General features: G+C 36.0%; 2 protein-coding genes and 2 pseudogenes across 4 annotated transcripts; 2 read left to right on the top strand and 2 right to left on the bottom strand.

Annotated features, from left to right (window-relative positions):
- The first annotated feature begins 1,365 nt into the window (after positions 1 to 1,365).
- Positions 1,366 to 4,790, top strand: LOC147490208 (expansin-A4-like; annotated as a pseudogene). Its single transcript, XR_015202893.1, has 7 exons — positions 1,366 to 1,521; positions 1,744 to 2,056; positions 2,590 to 2,791; positions 2,956 to 3,054; positions 3,140 to 3,541; positions 3,649 to 3,765; positions 4,758 to 4,790. The product of XR_015202893.1 is annotated as an expansin-A4-like (transcript).
- LOC147490207 (eukaryotic initiation factor 4A-15-like) lies at positions 2,811 to 5,716 on the top strand (annotated as a pseudogene). The gene is made up of 5 exons (XR_015202238.1): positions 2,811 to 3,541; positions 3,649 to 3,755; positions 4,869 to 4,938; positions 5,030 to 5,098; positions 5,408 to 5,716. The product of XR_015202238.1 is annotated as a eukaryotic initiation factor 4A-15-like (transcript).
- A 2,396-nt stretch (positions 5,717 to 8,112) lies between these two features.
- Positions 8,113 to 10,747, bottom strand: LOC147490206 (putative membrane protein At3g27390). The gene is made up of 3 exons (XM_086571449.1): positions 9,623 to 10,747; positions 8,714 to 8,957; positions 8,113 to 8,622 (listed from the first exon to the last, which is right to left on the bottom strand). Exons 1-3 carry the CDS (start codon positions 9,624 to 9,626, stop codon positions 8,484 to 8,486), a joined length of 387 nt encoding a protein of 128 aa, XP_086427575.1. The 5' UTR covers positions 9,627 to 10,747; the 3' UTR covers positions 8,113 to 8,483.
- Positions 9,726 to 15,627, bottom strand: LOC147490205 (uncharacterized). Its single transcript, XM_086574825.1, has 6 exons — positions 14,024 to 15,627; positions 12,624 to 12,805; positions 12,440 to 12,506; positions 12,262 to 12,354; positions 11,969 to 12,076; positions 9,726 to 9,797 (listed from the first exon to the last, which is right to left on the bottom strand). The coding sequence occupies exons 1-6, from the start codon at positions 15,383 to 15,385 to the stop codon at positions 9,726 to 9,728; spliced, it is 1,884 nt and encodes a 627-aa protein (XP_086430951.1). The 5' UTR covers positions 15,386 to 15,627.
- Between the last annotated feature and the right edge of the window lie 2,800 nt (positions 15,628 to 18,427).

Here is an 18,427-nt window from a genome sequence, read left to right as displayed (position 1 = left end):
TTCAAAAACCAACTCCAGTTATATTTAGAGTTGATATACTATGAACTCATTTAATAATCGTTCTTCTTAAAATAGTTTCTTGTTTAGTGATTGAAGTATTGAACTATTTGTTGGAGGTTTTGATTCGGTCTTCTGGCGGCAATTTGTTAGTATTAGGAATTAAAGATCACAGTAATCTCGACTAACTACAATTATCTTCAAGATCTTGGAATTAATGACAAAACAAGAACACCAATACAACTACTAAAGCAATAATGAAAGAACAAAGAATAAACGAACACAAGAAATTTACGTGGTTTGGCAATTGCCTACATCCACAAACACACCCAAATCCACTATAAACAAAGAGTTGTTTACAATGTCATGAGCCTCACACAAACACCAATCTTTCTCTCTCACGCACACACTTTTGACACTCACAAATTTATGTTATTACACTATTATAATGCACTCACAAATTTGGCTATTGCCTTGCACTAATTATTGCTCTAATAATATACTCGCTACGCGCCCTGTACACTATGAGCTATCTTAGTTGTGTCTTCCTAATTCTCAAATACCGGTGAAATCCGCAGGAAATCCGGTTTGAAATGATGGAAATTTGAATAGAGAACCTAATGAGTGGTGGCGATTCTTGATTTAAGAACAAGACTCTAATAACTAAACTTCTACAAACAAAACGATGACACACTTTGCACAAAATGAGTTAATGGAATTTAGATTAAATCGAACTTATAGACTATATATTGACACACTCTAGTTCTACTTTGGGAGAGAGATGGTAAAAAAGGTCAAGATCAGTAAACAAAGTTTAGGAGGGGTATTTTGGTAACCTCTACGATTTATTATATGGTTCCATTTTTTTTTTTAACGATTTGAAAATGTGGGGGATATCGCGGTAGCTAATGATGTTTGAATGTGGGAGAGAGATCTTTGAATCTGAGGGTATCGATAATTTACCCAAAAATAAAAACGCTTTTTAAATTGAAATAATTTTTTTTTAGAAAATAGGAGCGAGAAAGCGGTTAAGAAATGCATGTGCGGGTAGGCCATAAGGCTTAGCGGTTGGTATCCCAACTGGAACAAATGCATGTGTGCACTTGTGTTGAGCAATTACTTACTTGAAACCGTTTTCTGGCTTTGGCCGGCTCTAAATCCTCTAATGCGTGAGAACCGCTATATTGTCTCTTTCTTTTGCAAACAATGCCACCTCTCCAACTTCCCCAACTTGCCTTGAATTGTAACACTTTACACACTTCTATAAATACACCATAAGTGCACAAACAAGTACCACTACTCCAAAGCATCATAGCAGCAACACTTGCATTACATAGTCCTCCCTCTCCTTTCACGCTCTCTTTACTATTGCAATGGCAATTCATTTGTTGTATAATAATACCCTTCCTATTCTCTTGTTCACTCTTTTCAATATATTCTTGCATGGAGCTTATGGTGACTATGGTGGTTGGGAAGGTGCTCATGCCACATTTTATGGTGGCGGTGATGCTTCTGGCACAATGGGTATGTTTCATATTCTTATTCTTGATAGGTGATCATATTGTAGAAGTTCTTAAAAAATTGAAGGAAAAGATAGTTGTAAGGTTAAATATGTAATTTAACAGACAAGGATAATGTTATGTTGGAATGTTTGATCATTTGCAAAATCCAACTAATATCCAATACCTGACATTTTGTTATTTGAATGGTGTTGAATTCTAATAACATATGTTCTTCAAATTACAGGCAGGGCGTGTGGGTATGGTAACTTATACAGTCAAGGGTATGGTACTGACACTGCAGCTCTTAGTACCGCCTTGTTCAACAATGGATTAAGTTGTGGGTCATGTTATCAAATGAGATGCAACGATGACCCAAGATGGTGCTTGCCCGGAACCATCACAGTCACTGCTACAAATTTTTGCCCACCTAACCCTGCTCAGCCCAATGACAATGGTGGCTGGTGCAATCCTCCTCTTCAACATTTTGATTTGGCAGAGCCTGCTTTCTTGCAAATTGCGCAATACAGAGCCGGTATCGTTCCCGTATCCTTCAGAAGGTACGGAACTACTCCGGGCTTAATTGTCTGGGTGCTCGTGATAATTTCTGATTTTATATTTGTTTATGTCGCACACGATTTTTTCTAGCGTAAAATCTATCAAGTCAAACAAAATTTTGAGTAACCAAACAAAATTCAGTAATTCTTTTTGAATCACTTTTCAAATAAAAATGTGTGGAGAATCATGCATAGGTCACATTTTTTGGACGATGGTAATTTTGGATTCATGCTAGACACCGCAAATACATATAGCCAAAAAATAAATAGAAAAAAATGGAAAAGGTATATAATATATATTACGAGCTTTGACATATTACCTACGTCAAGAGTTGGGTTCTAACTTAATCGAGGACAGACGCCGCTAATATAAAGTTGCAACCTAACTCCCTGTCCTTGCAATCACCGGTCCATTTACCAATTAATATTAGGGAAGGTTATGAGTTTATGACCAAGGCTTTTATGGATAGCAAAAGCACCTTTCAGTTTCAGCTTCTAAATGAATACTAAAGTTAATTATCCCTTCGTCTTTTCAGGGTGCCTTGTGTAAAGAAAGGGGAATAAGGTTCACTGTCAATGGACATTCTTACTTCAACTTGGTATTGATTACCAATGTTGCTGGTGCTGGTGATGTCCATGCTGTGTCCATCAAAGGGTCCTAAAACAGGGTGGCAAGCTATGTCAAGGAATTGGGGCCAAAATTGGCAGAGTAACTCTTACCTCACATCAGGAGGATATGTCTGAATTACTGTGCTCATCTAACTATTGCATACTGATTTCTATGGGGGTATGAGTGTATGACCCACTCCCCCACCACAATCAAGAGGGGGAGGGGGGAAAGATTAAGAGTTTCTTCATTTAATAATTTCAAATATCTGACAGTAATAAAATGATTCTGACAGGAAAAAATTTATGAACTGGAGCAGGCTACTTCACCAAAAAGGAGAGCATTTGGGTGGTGTCAGTGCGATCTGTGCAAGGGGGAACAGAATGAACAAAATGTTACATATTCCAAAAGGAAACTATTCCTATATGTCTAGAAACTATTTTAGCCCTGTTGTGCATCGCATCTTTCTCTCATGTCAGAGCAGTATGAAGCGAAATGCTGAATTGGAGCAGCCTCTCTCAACCTACACAAGATTCTGCAAAAAGTTTCACAGCGGTGGTCTTAAACGAAGAATTCAAGGAAGATGCGAATGCTTTCTTTCTTCAGGTACATTTAGTGCCACTTGGGCGCAGCCAAGAAGGATGGATAAACTTGGCATATATGGTACACAATGGCAGCAGATTGAGTACCTTAAGGCAACTAAAACACGGACCAACTATAAAGCAGAGCCATATGACATAGAAGGACCGAATTTGGACTCAATGGAATTTTCAGAAGTCCCAGATGTGGAGAAAACTTCATCTTGGCAGGAGAAATTCCCAAAACGTTGGGTGATTGTACTACTATGTTTTTCAGCATTTCTCCTCTGCAATATGGATCGTGTAAGCTATACCCTGAGTCCTTACCTTCGTCTGTAGTTACCATTGACTGTTGAACCTACAAATTGTGCGCGCTCTGCATTGTGTATAATATAAACTATCCATGGCAGGTGAATATGAGCATTGCCATACTTCCGATGTCTGCAGAGTACAACTGGAATCCTGCAACTGTTGGTCTAATTCAGTCATCCTTTTCTGGGGCTATCTACTCACACAGGTCTGGCTTGGTATATGACCTGAAACTATACATGAACAGATATGGGATTAAATTTTGCTAATCCATTTGCAGTTGCGATTTTGTAGTTCAAAAATGCAATGAACTACAGTTGGTTGAGTTTTGTAGACCTGCTGAAACTTATGTGGGATATCCTAATCTACGTAATTGGCCACTGGAACTTTTTTCAATTTCTTACATGTGGAAGACAATATTATGTAATACTCACACAAAACAACTGCGTAATTTATTTAAGAATTCTGAGAGTTAACTAATGTAATGAAAAAGAAAGTGGAATTCAAGAAACCAATAAACTGAAATAATTCTCAAAAAGCATTTCTAAGTAGCAGAATCAGCAACGTAATTTTTGTAGTACCTTGGTTTCGTATCTCTTCTTAAAAATCAAGATGACTCACTGGAGGAGGGAGGACAAAAAGCAGAAGGTTATAGATGTACCTTTGATAAAAGTACAATGGGGTAGCAATTCTTGACTGTTTCACCAGCATATAGGCTTTTATATACCTATACCAGTCACATGATCACCATAGAAGTACTTATGCTCATACTTTTTTAGTTCTATATATACACGAGGCTTAAGTCATAGGCTGCACATTGTATTATATGAACTGTTTGTGACTGAAATATACATGTATTTGTATTCTCATGGATCCACCTAGATACCGTTGCATTTTTTCTGATTGGTACAATCTTTATAACTTTGAGAAACTTGCACAAATTACAGAGTACTTCATTGTATGTCTATATATACATGTGTGTATCAAACACATAAGAAATGGAAGTAATAATGGTTTAATTCCCTGCATAATTTTGATAGATCATATGTGCCAAGCTTATAAGAAATTAAGTGATGGATTAAGCCTTCGTACTTCTGTTTATTTATCTTCCTATTTTTATATAGATCGCTGGACGTACTGGAATGGTTAAGAACTTTATTTTAGGCGCTCTTCATACTTCTGTTAACATGTCTTCCTGTTTTTCAAATAGATCGCTGGAGGTATATGGGCAGACAAGATTTAGATCTAATTTTATTTTATTTTTATAATTTAATCTTTTTCTTTTCTGCTGATTTATAAATAATCGATTGTTGGTTTGCAGATATGGCAGGATTAGCACCAGAAGGATCTCAGTTCGATGGTAGTCAGTATGATTCGAAGATGAATGATTTGTATGTTTTACTGGATTTATATATTTGAGCTTTTATTATTGGATGTGGAATATGATATTGTATTTTTGGGTTTTTGATTGGATGTGTGTAGACTCACTGCTGACGGGTTTTGATGCAATGAATTTGCAAGAGAACCTTCTCAGGGGAATTTATGCTTATGGTAAGTATCAGTTGCGCCTTTCAGTTTTTCATAAGCATGTGAGATATTTTCTTTGGGAGTTTGAGAAATATTCGAATAATATTTTTTTAGTCGGGTAATCGCTTGAATTTACAAGGAAAATCGAGTTTGTTGGTTTTTGGTTTGAATGATTATTTGGCGGTATGTGTTGCATAAGTCGCACTTTTGCTCTCATGGTTTCATTATCTGTTGTAAATAGGTGTTTTGCATATTGTACTGCATCATGAGTAGCTCTTGGTTCTCCTAGAAATAAGAATTCCATGTGATTTACTTTTCTTTTTGTTTTTGTAGGTTTTGAGAAGCCCTCTGCTATTCAGCAAAGGGGGAATGTACCCTTCTGCAAGGGGCTTGATGTGATCCAACAAGCACAGTCTGGAACAGGAAAGACTGCTACTCCCTCCGCCCTGATAGCATCAAGATGTTTGTACTGGATGAGGCTGATGAAATTCTCTCCAAAGGTTTTAAGGATCAGGTCATTCCTTTTATCCCTTGGACTCTTTGTGTATGTTATCATTAATTATAATTTTGTCACGTCTTTCAAAAAATTATAGGGTTTACATTTGGCACATATAATAATCAGCCATTGAGAGGGGAAACATGAATATGATCATTTAGATGAACTGTATGTATGATCATTTAGGCAAAATCGTGTATGTGCACCTCAATTAGTAAATTAAAAAATGACATTTGGAATAGGAAAAAAAAAAAAGAATACTGATTTTATCAAAAAATTAGCACAATAAGGATTTAAGCTTACGTGGCCACCATGAAAAATGCCAACGTCTCTTTCTTTAATTTCTCCTCATATATATCATCATTAGCTGCATAATCATCCTAATGAAAATACACATAATTAAAGCATGACACGCCAAACTTTTAATAGATTTGACATCCCATAGAGATAGACAAAATACATGTAAGACATACCAGTCAACTACTTTGACAACTGTTTTTTTCACCTAGCCTTAATCTCTTCCTCGCCAATGTTTGTCACAAAAAGTGATTCAACAACATATACATAGTATTATTACAACATATACATAGTATTATTCTTATTTTTTATAAACAAACTTGGAAGTGATTAGTAATAGATAATGAAGATGGTTGTGAACTTAAATCAAATATATCATTCTACTAACAATCATAACCTATACTAACATTCGCCATTGCCACCTCCATATTTTTGAAGAAAATAATAGTTCAAACAAAAATTTCAATTTGAGTCCACTATACAATATACTACATCTTTCTCAGTAACTGATAGACCGGATGAAATTGATAGAGTAGAAGCCACGGTGGGAAGAGTCATAAATTGGAATGGCTATAGAGTACTTTGGAGTGCTTGCTACTTCTCGATCCATAGGTATGTCCAATGATTTATCCTTTAAGAAATGGAATTAGTCTTACTTCCTCACGTTTATGCTATCTTCTCAACGTAATTAAGATCTAAATATGATGAATGTAGGCGATCAATACTTTAAACCGTATGTGATTTCTGTATCAAGGTCAAGATAACAAAGTTTAACGGAGAAAGACGAGTTTGTCATATTAGCAAGGGACGGTTTATATGATGTTATGTCAAATGAGATGGCTTGCCAGGTTGTAAGGCATTGTCGAAATGGTCAAATTGGGAGAACATTTGCAAATTCCACCAAGGTTGTAGTTTTATAATTTTCTTCTACTTGAGCTTTGAAGTTTCAATTTTGAAAAACAAATTGTACAATGATACTTTCCATATGTATTTATGTTTCCATTTTCGCTTCAAAAGGGTACCAACTCGAACTACTCCTGTGAGTAATCTTATGGTCCAACTCGGGCAAAGATGTAAAAGCGTTTAGAAGAGATTCACCTTATTAGCGATATCGACAAGACATCCCAAAAATGCAAATAACGATTGAATGTCCTCGACTACTAGGTGAACGATATAATTTTCATTCTTTCTTTTCGTAAGCTTTCATGCTTTGGTAGGACTCCAAAGATAAGAGTTCACAAATAATTCACGCGTTGTTTGTTTGTTTTAGAAAAAGGACGAATATTACAAATAAGGTTCACTCACAACTGCTGTGGTGATGGAGGTTTTCACCGCACCCAAAGAAGTAAACCAAGGCCGATTGCCTAAGTAAAAACTGAATGTGGATCTTTAGTTTTGGTTATGTTGCAAATTGGCATTTTAAAGTTGATCTTTAGCTCCATAGAAGAGCACTTGAATGTGAAATACATCCCAAGAGATCGGTGGTTCAAATCCACCAAGATCCCGTACTATTGTCCATAATTTGAGTAGTATATTAAGTAAGATTCGGCATTGGTTTTTAACAGATATTATGTAGTTATTATTCTTTTTAGATTGTTGAAATGTGAGGTTCGACTAATTTATTTTTTTATATTTTTTCAAAAATTTCAGATTTTCCTTTTTTTTTTTTTTTAAGCTATAAAGGTTCCCTAATGATCTATCATTCCATCTCACTGTTTTTCTTCCCATTTTTTACATCCCCATGTCGCCAAAATGGACTAAGCCAGTTAAGTATAGTTGACTCTAATAATTTTATAAAAATTAAGCCTAAAATACAGGTAAACCCAAACGTTTAAAGCATACAATAAAACAATCCCGGCCATGCCGGGTGAAATGCTAGTTTTTTGATAATTAGATAGATAAATTAATTAAAATAGACTATATCATTGTCTAGTTTATTCAAGTGTAACAATATTGATTGAATCTTTTTGTAGACCATAACTGCCTCATGTGTACTCAAATAAGCACACTAAAAAATTAACAAGCTTTTGGTTTTTTTCTCATCTCCCTTTTAACAGTCATGTTATTGACCAGTCCTTAAACCCGATTGAGAATATTATGTTATTAACAGCGCCTTTACTGCATCAGCTTCTGTAATACCATACCCTAAACTCTAAACTCTCAATAAATAAACCTATAAATAGGTGCAATACATAGATGGAGACAATTATTTTTCAAATATCCATCTACAACATGCTGTATGAAATAAACTAAAACAATTGTCAGATTCAAACAATTGACAAATTCAAAGATTTTCTACAGTGATTTTAAAGATACTACAACAGTCATCTATAAAATCTATAACCTATTCGATAGAAAATCATCCTCACTTCAAAACTATTGGGTCAGATACATGAGTTGCTCTTGTGCTTGCTAAATCCTAAGTCTATCTAATCTCTGAAACAGTATAACACTCTAGCTCCTTAAACATTTCTGCCTATAATCAAATTCATGTGCCTACGTAAAAGATCCAACAAAACACACCAAATGGAAAGTTTTTTCATAGTTTTTTCCTTCTACAGGAAGAAGGAAGACCATTTGCATTTCTTAAAAATCTAATGAATAAGGATTAGAATGCTACACAGCTGCTCCTATACAGTCAGCGGTTCCAGCATCCACCCTCTTTTTTTCTTCTTGCACTAGTGCTTTTACCACTTCATGGAACCGGCGCCTGAAGCTTGGCAATCTAGAAAGCATTGAATAAAAGCCTTGCAACCTGAAATGAAAAACACAAGACAGATTAAGAATACAGCCAGCCCTAAACCACATACGCCACTCGACTTAAAATAAGAGAGATATTGCATTACCTTCTACTAATGCTATGCAACTGAGCACTTTTGATCTCATCAACTGGTGGAACTCCACTATTGTTCCAAGCATTAACTCTTTTTTCATTACCACAATAAAGACACAATTTGTACAGATATAGTTCCTCTGTCTCTTTCAAATGCAGACTCTTAATCTGCTCTTTCATGACCGACATGGGCTCAAAAAGCCAGTCAAAAACCCTTCCCTCTGGCCGATTCACACTAGTCAGTTCAACATTGTCACCTGATGTAACATAAAAGGGTTACATTCCAATAAGCAATAGCAGGTAGATATATGAGGAAGAATTGTGATCTTGAAAACAAGGTAGACCAAGAGAGCCTCACTTATTACAAATTTTTGGATTTATGTACAAGAGTGGTAACTACAAACCGCTCTATCCTTCTTGTTGTAACATTCTACTATGATCACTTATTTTTTTCAACAAACACAATGACCCTTTGCACACCACTTCATCAAAATCTAGCAATCGGCATATCAGCAAAACCAAGCAAACACAATATATAACTTGGTGATTGGCTCACCAGTAACGGGGTGACTCTTCGAATAGGAAGAAATGGTGAGAACACACATTAATTGTACCAATTGGAGAGCAAAAATACTCCGAACAACAACAAAGACAGACAAAAATCCTAACTGTATGGTGTATTCCCCTGTCGCTAATGACTATTAGCAGTTCATTACAGGAAGATACCAAATTTAAAAGATAGTCCAACTGATTTTAATTTTTCATTCGAGACAATCCAGAAGTTGTTGAATGAATGACCTCAATAACCAAGCTCAAGTACTACACAGTGTATACTCAGGCAGAGATTCACAACTCAGTATAAGGACAACACTAAACTTTGATGCAAAAATGACATGTATAGTCAGCAAAATACTATACTTACGCATGAGAAATCCGGTTGACTCACACTCGATTGAGTGAAAAAAGCACTGTAAAAATGTATATGCAGGAGTTCCAATGTTAACTATGTTGCTCTTCGAATATTGTCATGCTTCCAAATCCTTGACGCCAATGGCTCCAGCAGCAAGAAGCTCTCTCCCAGTAAAATTATCCCATATCTGATACCAAAATGTAAAAGCAAGTAAGTATACAAAATGTGACTACTCACACCTATTTCAAGATATGCATTTCTTGAGGACATCACTTAAGGAAAAAAAAAATGTAATATGAAATAAAAGAGTAAGGGCCGCCCAGCCACATTCATACCATCCCTCCATCCAAACAGAATTGTGTTTTAAACAAGGTGATCTTAGGTGTTTAAAGAGTGAGGAACTGAATGATAGTATGGTTGGCTACCAAAAGCCTGTTTACACGTCTTCAATGAGCTCCCATATCTCTAAAGTGCATGAAACGGCATAAGCCATACGTTTCCTCGTGGCTCACCCAACTGGAACTATAATGCAACTTTAGATCGTGGGTGCCTGCAGTTGCTTAACGTTTGGATTTGAACTGAACACTGCAAAGTGTACAATACTTGAATAATATAATCTTGCTTCCGAACAAACAATTCCCCTTTCACTAATGACTGTCTTTGCAAAGAACGGTACTATGACGGAGTGCGAGCCAGTACTGAGTCGATATCCTATCCACTCACCTGTGTGTGAAGAGAATATTTCCACATTAAAATAACAATAACAAGTTTCATCATCCTTTGCTAGTAAACCTTGAACCACTTTGTACATCACCCAGTCTAGGCAAGGGTAACTGTTACCTTCACATATAAATCTTTCTATTTGACATAGCAATCCTTTCTTGGGAGTTTCTGGAAAAAGGACCAATTGTTTTGTTACTGGATTGCATACATAATAATACAAGTGGTCTAGGAACGCTTTCACCTAAACTCATATTTGCTCTCACAAAATTCAACCAATGCCTGACACCCTTCTCCAAACAAGAGCCGACTTGTCTTTTCCCTTCCACTTGATGGCACAAATTCTGGTCAAGCAGGATTGTGACAACCATCAGTAAGTGAGTCCTTCCATCCAATTTTCAAACTCAGTAAAGCACCAAGCAAAGGGCTCAGAATCTCACAATGACCATAGGAATGGACCATTGCCACTTCTATTGGCGAAAAACTAAATAAGGTTCTCAACCAATACGGATCAGGTTTCGGCTCATTCTCATAAAGAATTTGCTTCCTAATCCCCTTTTTACTTTTTCTTCGAGGGACAGAAGTACTTAATAATCTTTTCTTCCATCCAATTTTCAAACTCGAGAAGGCACCAAGCAAAGGGCTCGAATCCCACAATGACCATAGGAATGGACCATTGCCGCTTCTATTGGCGAAAAACTAAATAAGGTTTTCAACCAATACAGATCAGGTTTCGCTCATTCTCATTAAGAATTTGCTTCCTAGTCCCTTTTAATCCCACAATGACCATAGGAATGGACCATTGCCGCTTCTATTGGCAAAAACTAAATAAGGTTCTCAACCAATACGGTTAAGGCTTCGCTCGAATTTGCCTCCTAGTTCCTTTTTTCTTTTTTCTTCTTCTTTTTCATCGCTCTAGGTTCCTCTTTCTCCTTTTTCTCTTGATTCCTAACAGGAGTACTAGAGCTGATTTGATCAACCCAAACACATTTTTTATCCCCGACACCTTTATCCAAACAAGAGCTGATTTGAGCAACCCCAAAACCTTTGTATCCCTTACACTCTTCTCCAAACAACCCATCAACATAATGTACCTCAGATATCGAGTTGAGGAGAGGAGATATCAAGTGAGGAGAAAGAGAAGAGGGCGAGAGTTCCTAGCGCGAGAGAAAGAGAAAGAGATTGGCGCGAGAGAAGAGTGAGGAGAAATCAGTTTGTGCGAGAACGAGAATGAGGACAGACATTTAAACCAACCAAAATACTTTTGGGTCACTTTACCCCCAATCGGCCTAGAACGTTAAGCTACATTCACTTGACTATGTACTTAAAGATTGTCGATATATTCCAATATATGGGGAATGTGGGATATATTACCTTGATTGGAATTCTAACAGGAGTCAAATATTGGGACATTTTTCATGTAATCTATTTCTTTGGTTTATGGCCATGTACAAATGCCAACAATTTTGAAATTTCTGTTGTTACAATATGGGAATTTGTGGCTTATACTTCATCTCAGTAATTCTCAGCATCTAGTTTCCCAAGATAGTTTACTACGTCCACACATTTTACACAGAATTACTAGTATTTTTTTGTGCAGGCCTGGAACGATATCACTATACATGGAAGGAGGCAAACAGTTTGATCTGCAAGCAGAGGAGAAGCAATGGTAATGGGGTCATCCATAACCCTCTCCAACCATTCCAAACATCCCAACATAAGATTGAAAACCTGCCTATTCTTAAGCTGCATGAAAAAGATAGCAACTGTACCGGTCAACACCCAGAGCATGGTATATACAAAGAGACGGCAATGAGCTCCATTATTCCATTGATGATATGGTTATATCTTTCTCAAAACTGACTTGTTTATAAAGAGGAACATGGGTATGCAAAGATAATAAACACTGGGTAAACAAACATTTCTCATACGGTCATACCTCCAAGATCCGTAGCAAAAATCGACCATTTATTGTTAAAAACAACTATTTTGTCATATTTAAGCCACTTGTCCTTCAAATCACCCTGTAAAAATATACTTAATTATTAATTTTAAGGGTGCGAGTCCACAGGAAAAAATTTCTAAACGGACATCCAATACAAGAATTACCGCAGTTCTCTCTTCAAATATTTCGCGGTTGTTGTCTAAGATCACCGACCAGTTCCCTCTCCCATACCTTCACCATCACAAAAGGAAAAAACATATCAAACCATTTATTCACATCCAATCATAACAAAAAGCTTTGAAATTTAGAGAGGAAAAATTTCAGGAATAAACACTTCAAAATCGCCACTCTTTGACAGCATCGATTAAAGCTTGTTCTTCAAATAAACTCCACTTCTTAGGTTTTCTCCTTCCAGCCAAAATCCTATTCGGTTTCCTTTTTAAAGGAGTCACGAGCCTCCTCCTTGGGTTGGGTAAGCGTGGACGATTAGGAGATCCTTGAGAAGAGGAATGGATTGTATCATCCTCCCACTGCATCCAATAAGCACAATGAATAAAGGAAAAAGGGAAGTAGGAATAGAGATAAGAAGTTGCAATCAAACTAAAAGAAAGCTTACATATGTATCAAGCAGTAATTGTAAACTAAAACATGTTAGATTCTTCATATTTGCCAGTTCACTTTTCATCAATCATAGCAATGGAAATTGACAGGAGGACATAAACTGCATAAACTGCAGCTATAAATATATCTGACACTTTTCCATGGTTGAATGCGAGTAATTCGCAAAACAAAGTTAACCAAGGGGCTTCTAGTATATCATCTAAATAACATTGACAATATCCTACCAAAAAGTACCTATGCACAAAAGGCTCAAAATCTAATATATCACCAAAGCAAGAACAGTAATTAAAAAATAAAAATAAAAAATAACTAGTAATAACAGTAATTAACAAAACACAGTAAACGAAAAGGCAACTCAATTTTTCTAAGTTACATTGACACGTATACGTGTGTCAGTATCCGACACGGACACGAACTGTCGGACACGGCAAAATATCAAAAATTGAGGTATATTACATACTATATGTGTTCGTGTGTGTCCGACACAGACACATGGATGTGTATCCGACACGGATTATTTTTGAAATTTGGCGTGTCCATGTAACATAGCAATTTTGATATGCATAAAAATTCATTTAACTCCTCCAAGAAAATATCAAAGGCCCCCTTTTTCAGTGGAGCCATATTCTCTTCTTAATCCAATTGGTTAAAATTTTAATAATGGGCACTGAGAGAACCACACTATGGAATCAACCAAATACCTCAGACTCCAGCCAAAAACTCAAATATTAACCACTCCTGTATTTACACATATACTGTTAACAGGACTGTTCCTTTTGCATCTCTATGTGATCCCAATTAAACATCAAGCCACTTATCTAATTAATACCCACAAGCCTATCAGCCTATGGAATCAACCTAAATGAATTCAAAAGAAGAAAAAAAATCCTTAAATCTTCAGCAGAAGCTTAGCATATTTGACATCCGTTAATAAGCAAACTACGTTCCCCACAAATATATATATATACATGAAAATTGGATCCACTGTTACCTAATAAAACAATATAATTACCAATGATATCCAAAAATTTATGAGACAAGAATTAACGTTCGAGCCATATTACTGAAATTAATTATAAGTACCCAAAGACACCAAAATGACACTAGATAACAATAATAATAGCTACCTCATAAGTACGAGCAGTCCCATTCCTCTCCATCAAGCTAGGTCGTGAAACATGAACAGCTCCACATTCCTTGTCAACAGGTTGATCACATCTATCCATGTCTACCTCATTACGGTGTTCTGCTGCATGAACATTAGTCGCCTTTTCTTTTGCCAAATCAGCTGATATAGTTGCAGCCATGAATAAAGCATCTGGAAGTGGGTCATTCACCATATCATGCAAGTCTAAAACACTAGAGTTAAGAGCTTCCTGTATTTTCCTGAAATCAGGTGTTAGGACAAGAGTGTATTTCTTAGTTGTTATATGAGGATCTCCCTCAACAGAATCCACCTCCATCTGGCTAATTTCATCTCCTGAAAAGGTTCCATGATGTTCGTCCAAATTTTCACCCAATGCATTAACAGAAGATTCTTGTCTCCCTCCAACTTGATCAAATATTAGAGTATTATCTGGAAAATGTATCGCAACAGCCTTTTCATGCACTGTATTTGAAGCCGGTTCCAGGAAGGACGGGCCCGACTTTTGAGGTGTGCCTTTACCTTTCTCATTCACTTTCGGACATACAGATGTTTGAAATGGGTTGTAAGTCATAGTTGTTACACAAGGGTTATCAACAGAAGAATCCACATCCATCTTTCTAAAGTCATTTTCTGACACATCACCATTAATTTCACCCAAATTGTCACCATGTCCAAGAAAAGAGCACTCTTCCCCCACACAAACTTGATTAACTGTCGAAGTATTAGTTAACACAGGAACATCTGCACCCTTCTCGCACATTGTTTCACCAAGCAATTCCAAGAAAGAAGGGCCCATTTCTTTTGTTACTTCTTCCATAAACACTCGAACCAATTTGAGAGCATCATTTCGTGTATCTTTCTTAGAAAAATACTCGCAAACACTAACATTCCGCACCGCCACCTCTAGCACATTCGTCAAGTCTTTAGACCAACTCGAAACCAAACTAACTTTCTCCCCTTTCTCCATATCACTCAACCTCCCTCTCCAAATTCTATCCACTGCCTTACTATACTCTTTCATATTTTTCGGCTCCTCTCTCAAGTACATCACCACGCATTCCACCGCAACTGCACAATACGCCTCCTTCATAGAATCCAATATTCCAACACCCTCTCTATAATCCAACTCTTCAATCAATTCAAGTGTCTCAAGTATCTTCTCCGAAACCAAACCTTTTTCTATCTCCCAACGTATCCTTCTCAATAGAAAAGTTTTCATCATACGGTGGTCGTTAATCGTAGGGGCAAGTGCAGGTAAAAGAAGGTTTATTACATTATCTTCAATTGCTTGTCGAAGAAGGAATTCAAGAACCCATCTCTTATCTATCATATCGTCTTCCATTAAGTTCTAACTGCAAAAGTCTAAAAACAAGTAGAAATAAAAACTTAAAACTCAAATTGAGCAATACCCATGTCTTGGAATCAATCAAAATGGGTAACTAACACATAATTGAAAACATAGTGCTTGAAATTTGATTGAATTGCTGTTCTAGGGTTTTGAAAAATGTTAGGCAAGTAGTTAGGTTTTATTTTTTCTATGCTTTGTGAAATAAAATGGTTTGTAAAAAACAGGTGGAAGTAATAAACAAAAAAATAAGAAAGTAGATTACCTCTAAAACATAGAAGTGAGATCCTCCCGCCCTGTTTCCTGTCTTTGAATTAATTTATATATTTTCTCAACTGGTTCGTGGAATTTGGGATAAACACCCCTAATTTTGTATATATTTGCTCTAACGGGCTTCAGGACCTTTTTTATATTTTTGCGAGTTTCTTTCATATATCGGAAAATCTCACAAAATTTCGCAAAATATTTTGATTTTTAATGTGTCGCCAAAGTTACTTCCGGTGTTATGGAGTTATGGTCATTTTCAAGATATTTTAGTGAGAATTACTGATAATTTTAGGGTACGTGTGGCCAAAGTTAGGGGTATTGTGGTCATTTTTGTTATTTTATTATTCATGGAGATTATGATAGGTTTTGGTCCATTTAATTTTTGGTTGTGGAATGTTGCCATCTCTTGGATATATACACAACATCCGAAATATGCAGTTGGCTCTCTCGTGACGTGGTGACTGGTGAGTTGTGAAACAAGCTAATGGAGAGAGTGGCCTTTGTCACCACTCCGTAGGGCTTAATAAGTACACTAAACAAGTCTTTAAAATGGATGATGTTGAGTAACAGAGTAAGCATTAAATTCCAATTTCAGAAACACTAGACAACACTCAAGTACACTCTACTCAACATATATACCTAACATGCAAAATCTAGTAGGCCAGTAGAGAGATTGTTGGATCAGTAGATGTAATATTCAGGGGTTATGCCACTCTTTTACTTTCTGTAGTTTTAGTTGGATCAGTAGGCAAGTAAATGTTGAAGCGCATGAGCTAGCCAAGTGGGCTTCTAGACGTCAAGACCAGAACTCTCTCCCTGACTTTTTGCTAAACAGCAGTACTGTACCCCTTTTGCTATGATATCTATATGACATGTTTTTAACGAAAAAAAAAAAAAAAAAAGTAGAGAGATTGTTAATATGTGAGCAGTCATCCGTCAATTCTAAAATAGCTCAACATCCCATATATTCCCTTGATGACCTTCACAAAGACACAGCAGGCACACAGCTTCACAGACACAAACAGTTAATTAACAGGACCGCATTATAACGAACATCAGAAAACAACCCCTCTAAACGTTGTTGGTATGGGGTCCAGTTCATATTAGAACTTAGGGAAGTTTCAAACTCATCTTCAAGTTGAAACAAGAGACAATACCTTGTGACAGGCATTATGGTTTGTTCCCAATTAACAACATATTTCGGATACAAATCCACATGCTTTTTTGTGGTCAGCATTTCTAATTGGACCAACGAAGTCCCTGTAAAGGAGATCACTGTGGGACTCATTAGGATCCCAGTGCTTAATTCACCCCAGTGCCCCAGAAATAAATAGCCAGGATCGCTTTTTTACTTGATTAGTCAATTTTTGTTAGGAACCACAATCCAAATTTACCAATTACTTGCAACAATATAAATTTTTCTCTCAAATGTACCAATTACGAAAATGTCAATCCAAACATAATGAAAATTTACTAAGTCCTTAAAACATATTTTTCTCCAGTGTTTCAAAATTGGATTGTAAACTGTCTTTTAAGATAGAATTGATTTTTTATTTTTATAAAAACAACACTTCAATTTCATAGAATTAGCGAACTCAATATTGTGTTTTGACTAAGAACAGAGAGGAGAAAAAATGTGATAAGGGATGTTTGTTCATGTAAAAATGTATGATATTTATAAGAGAGTGATGTATTTTCAAAACAACAAAATAACTGTTTGAACAGTCATATTTTTTTAAAGGACACACTTTTTCTGCATAATGTAATGTTTCAAACTATTGCATCTTTTGAAATATTGCACTTTTTCGGTATAATATAACATTTCGAACGGTTGCACCATTTCATAAATGTTTTTTTCTCTTTATTATTTCAAGTGAAATTGTTAAGCCTTACGGGCTCAAACGGATTGGACATTGTTAAGAAAATGCTTCAGCACATGTTTCTTGTTGAGTTTGAGTGTGTTCCGTCTCTACGGAAAATTAGTGGTACCCTTTGGGCCTAACCCAAATAGCCACAATTATGTCTTATAAACTCAATAACTCTTTAGTGTTCTTTACATGTGAGACTAAGTGTTTTTGACACTCATTTTTCAACCATTTCATCTCAAATGGGATAATTTGGGAAACAAATTACTCATTCATTTTTCAATGAATTTATGCAAATCCAAATTCTATGTGTTCACAACACTTTGAACTTTCAATTGCACACCCATTTTTCTAACAATTTTATATATTTTTGTATAAATATTTACTTGACCACTTAAAAACATAAAGTATATAAGTATCTAACTATTTCTTGTGGCTCATAAATGTCCCAAATGATTTTCGTATGTTTACATACACAAATTATTATAATTGGTACTATTTTTTTTTTCAATATAATATGAATGGAACTATTTTAATACTGTATACTCATTTGTTTTTTTTATGTTGATGAGGTAACTCATCTTACTATAATAGGTCCGGTCATCAAGAAATATGAAAAATAAAAACCTTTGCTGTTGAATTGAATTCCAACAAGATTATATTTATTTTACATATATCTGTGTTATAGCTAGGAAAAGTTTGTGAACCACGACCGTAGTCCAAAATGTCATTACTATAGTTGCTATATGTATCCTAGACTCGCTTTCCCCTCGAATACTTATATGCCAATTGCCGATCACAATGACATCGAATTGTTATTGCATTAGGCAAGTTAAGCTTACAACTAACTAGTAAAAGTCAATTTCAATCAACCAACAAACCAAGGAAACAAATAGGGAAACAATAT

This window comes from Coptis chinensis, chromosome 7, assembly GCF_015680905.1.
Source record: "Coptis chinensis isolate HL-2020 chromosome 7, ASM1568090v1, whole genome shotgun sequence".
Taxonomy (NCBI): Eukaryota; Viridiplantae; Streptophyta; class Magnoliopsida; order Ranunculales; family Ranunculaceae; genus Coptis; species Coptis chinensis.
The sequence above is the reverse complement of the archived record's forward strand: the minus strand, read 5'-3'. Positions and strand labels throughout refer to the sequence as shown.

Excerpts from the sequence above, each read along its gene's own strand:
- LOC147490205 (XM_086574825.1), bottom strand. The coding sequence starts at position 15,385 with ATGGAAGACGATATGATAGATAAGAGATGGGTTCTTGAATTCCTTCTT. Across the intron at positions 12,507-12,623 it reads TTAATCGATGCTGTCAAAGA|GTATGGGAGAGGGAACTGGT; the intron begins GTGGCGATTTTG and ends GTGATGGTGAAG. Across the intron at positions 12,077-12,261 it reads CGGATCTTGGAGGTATGACC|CTTAAGAATAGGCAGGTTTT; the intron begins GTATGAGAAATG and ends TTTTTCATGCAG.
- LOC147490206 (XM_086571449.1), bottom strand. Across the intron at positions 8,623-8,713 it reads TTGCATAGCATTAGTAGAAG|GTTGCAAGGCTTTTATTCAA; the intron begins GTAATGCAATAT and ends TTTTCATTTCAG.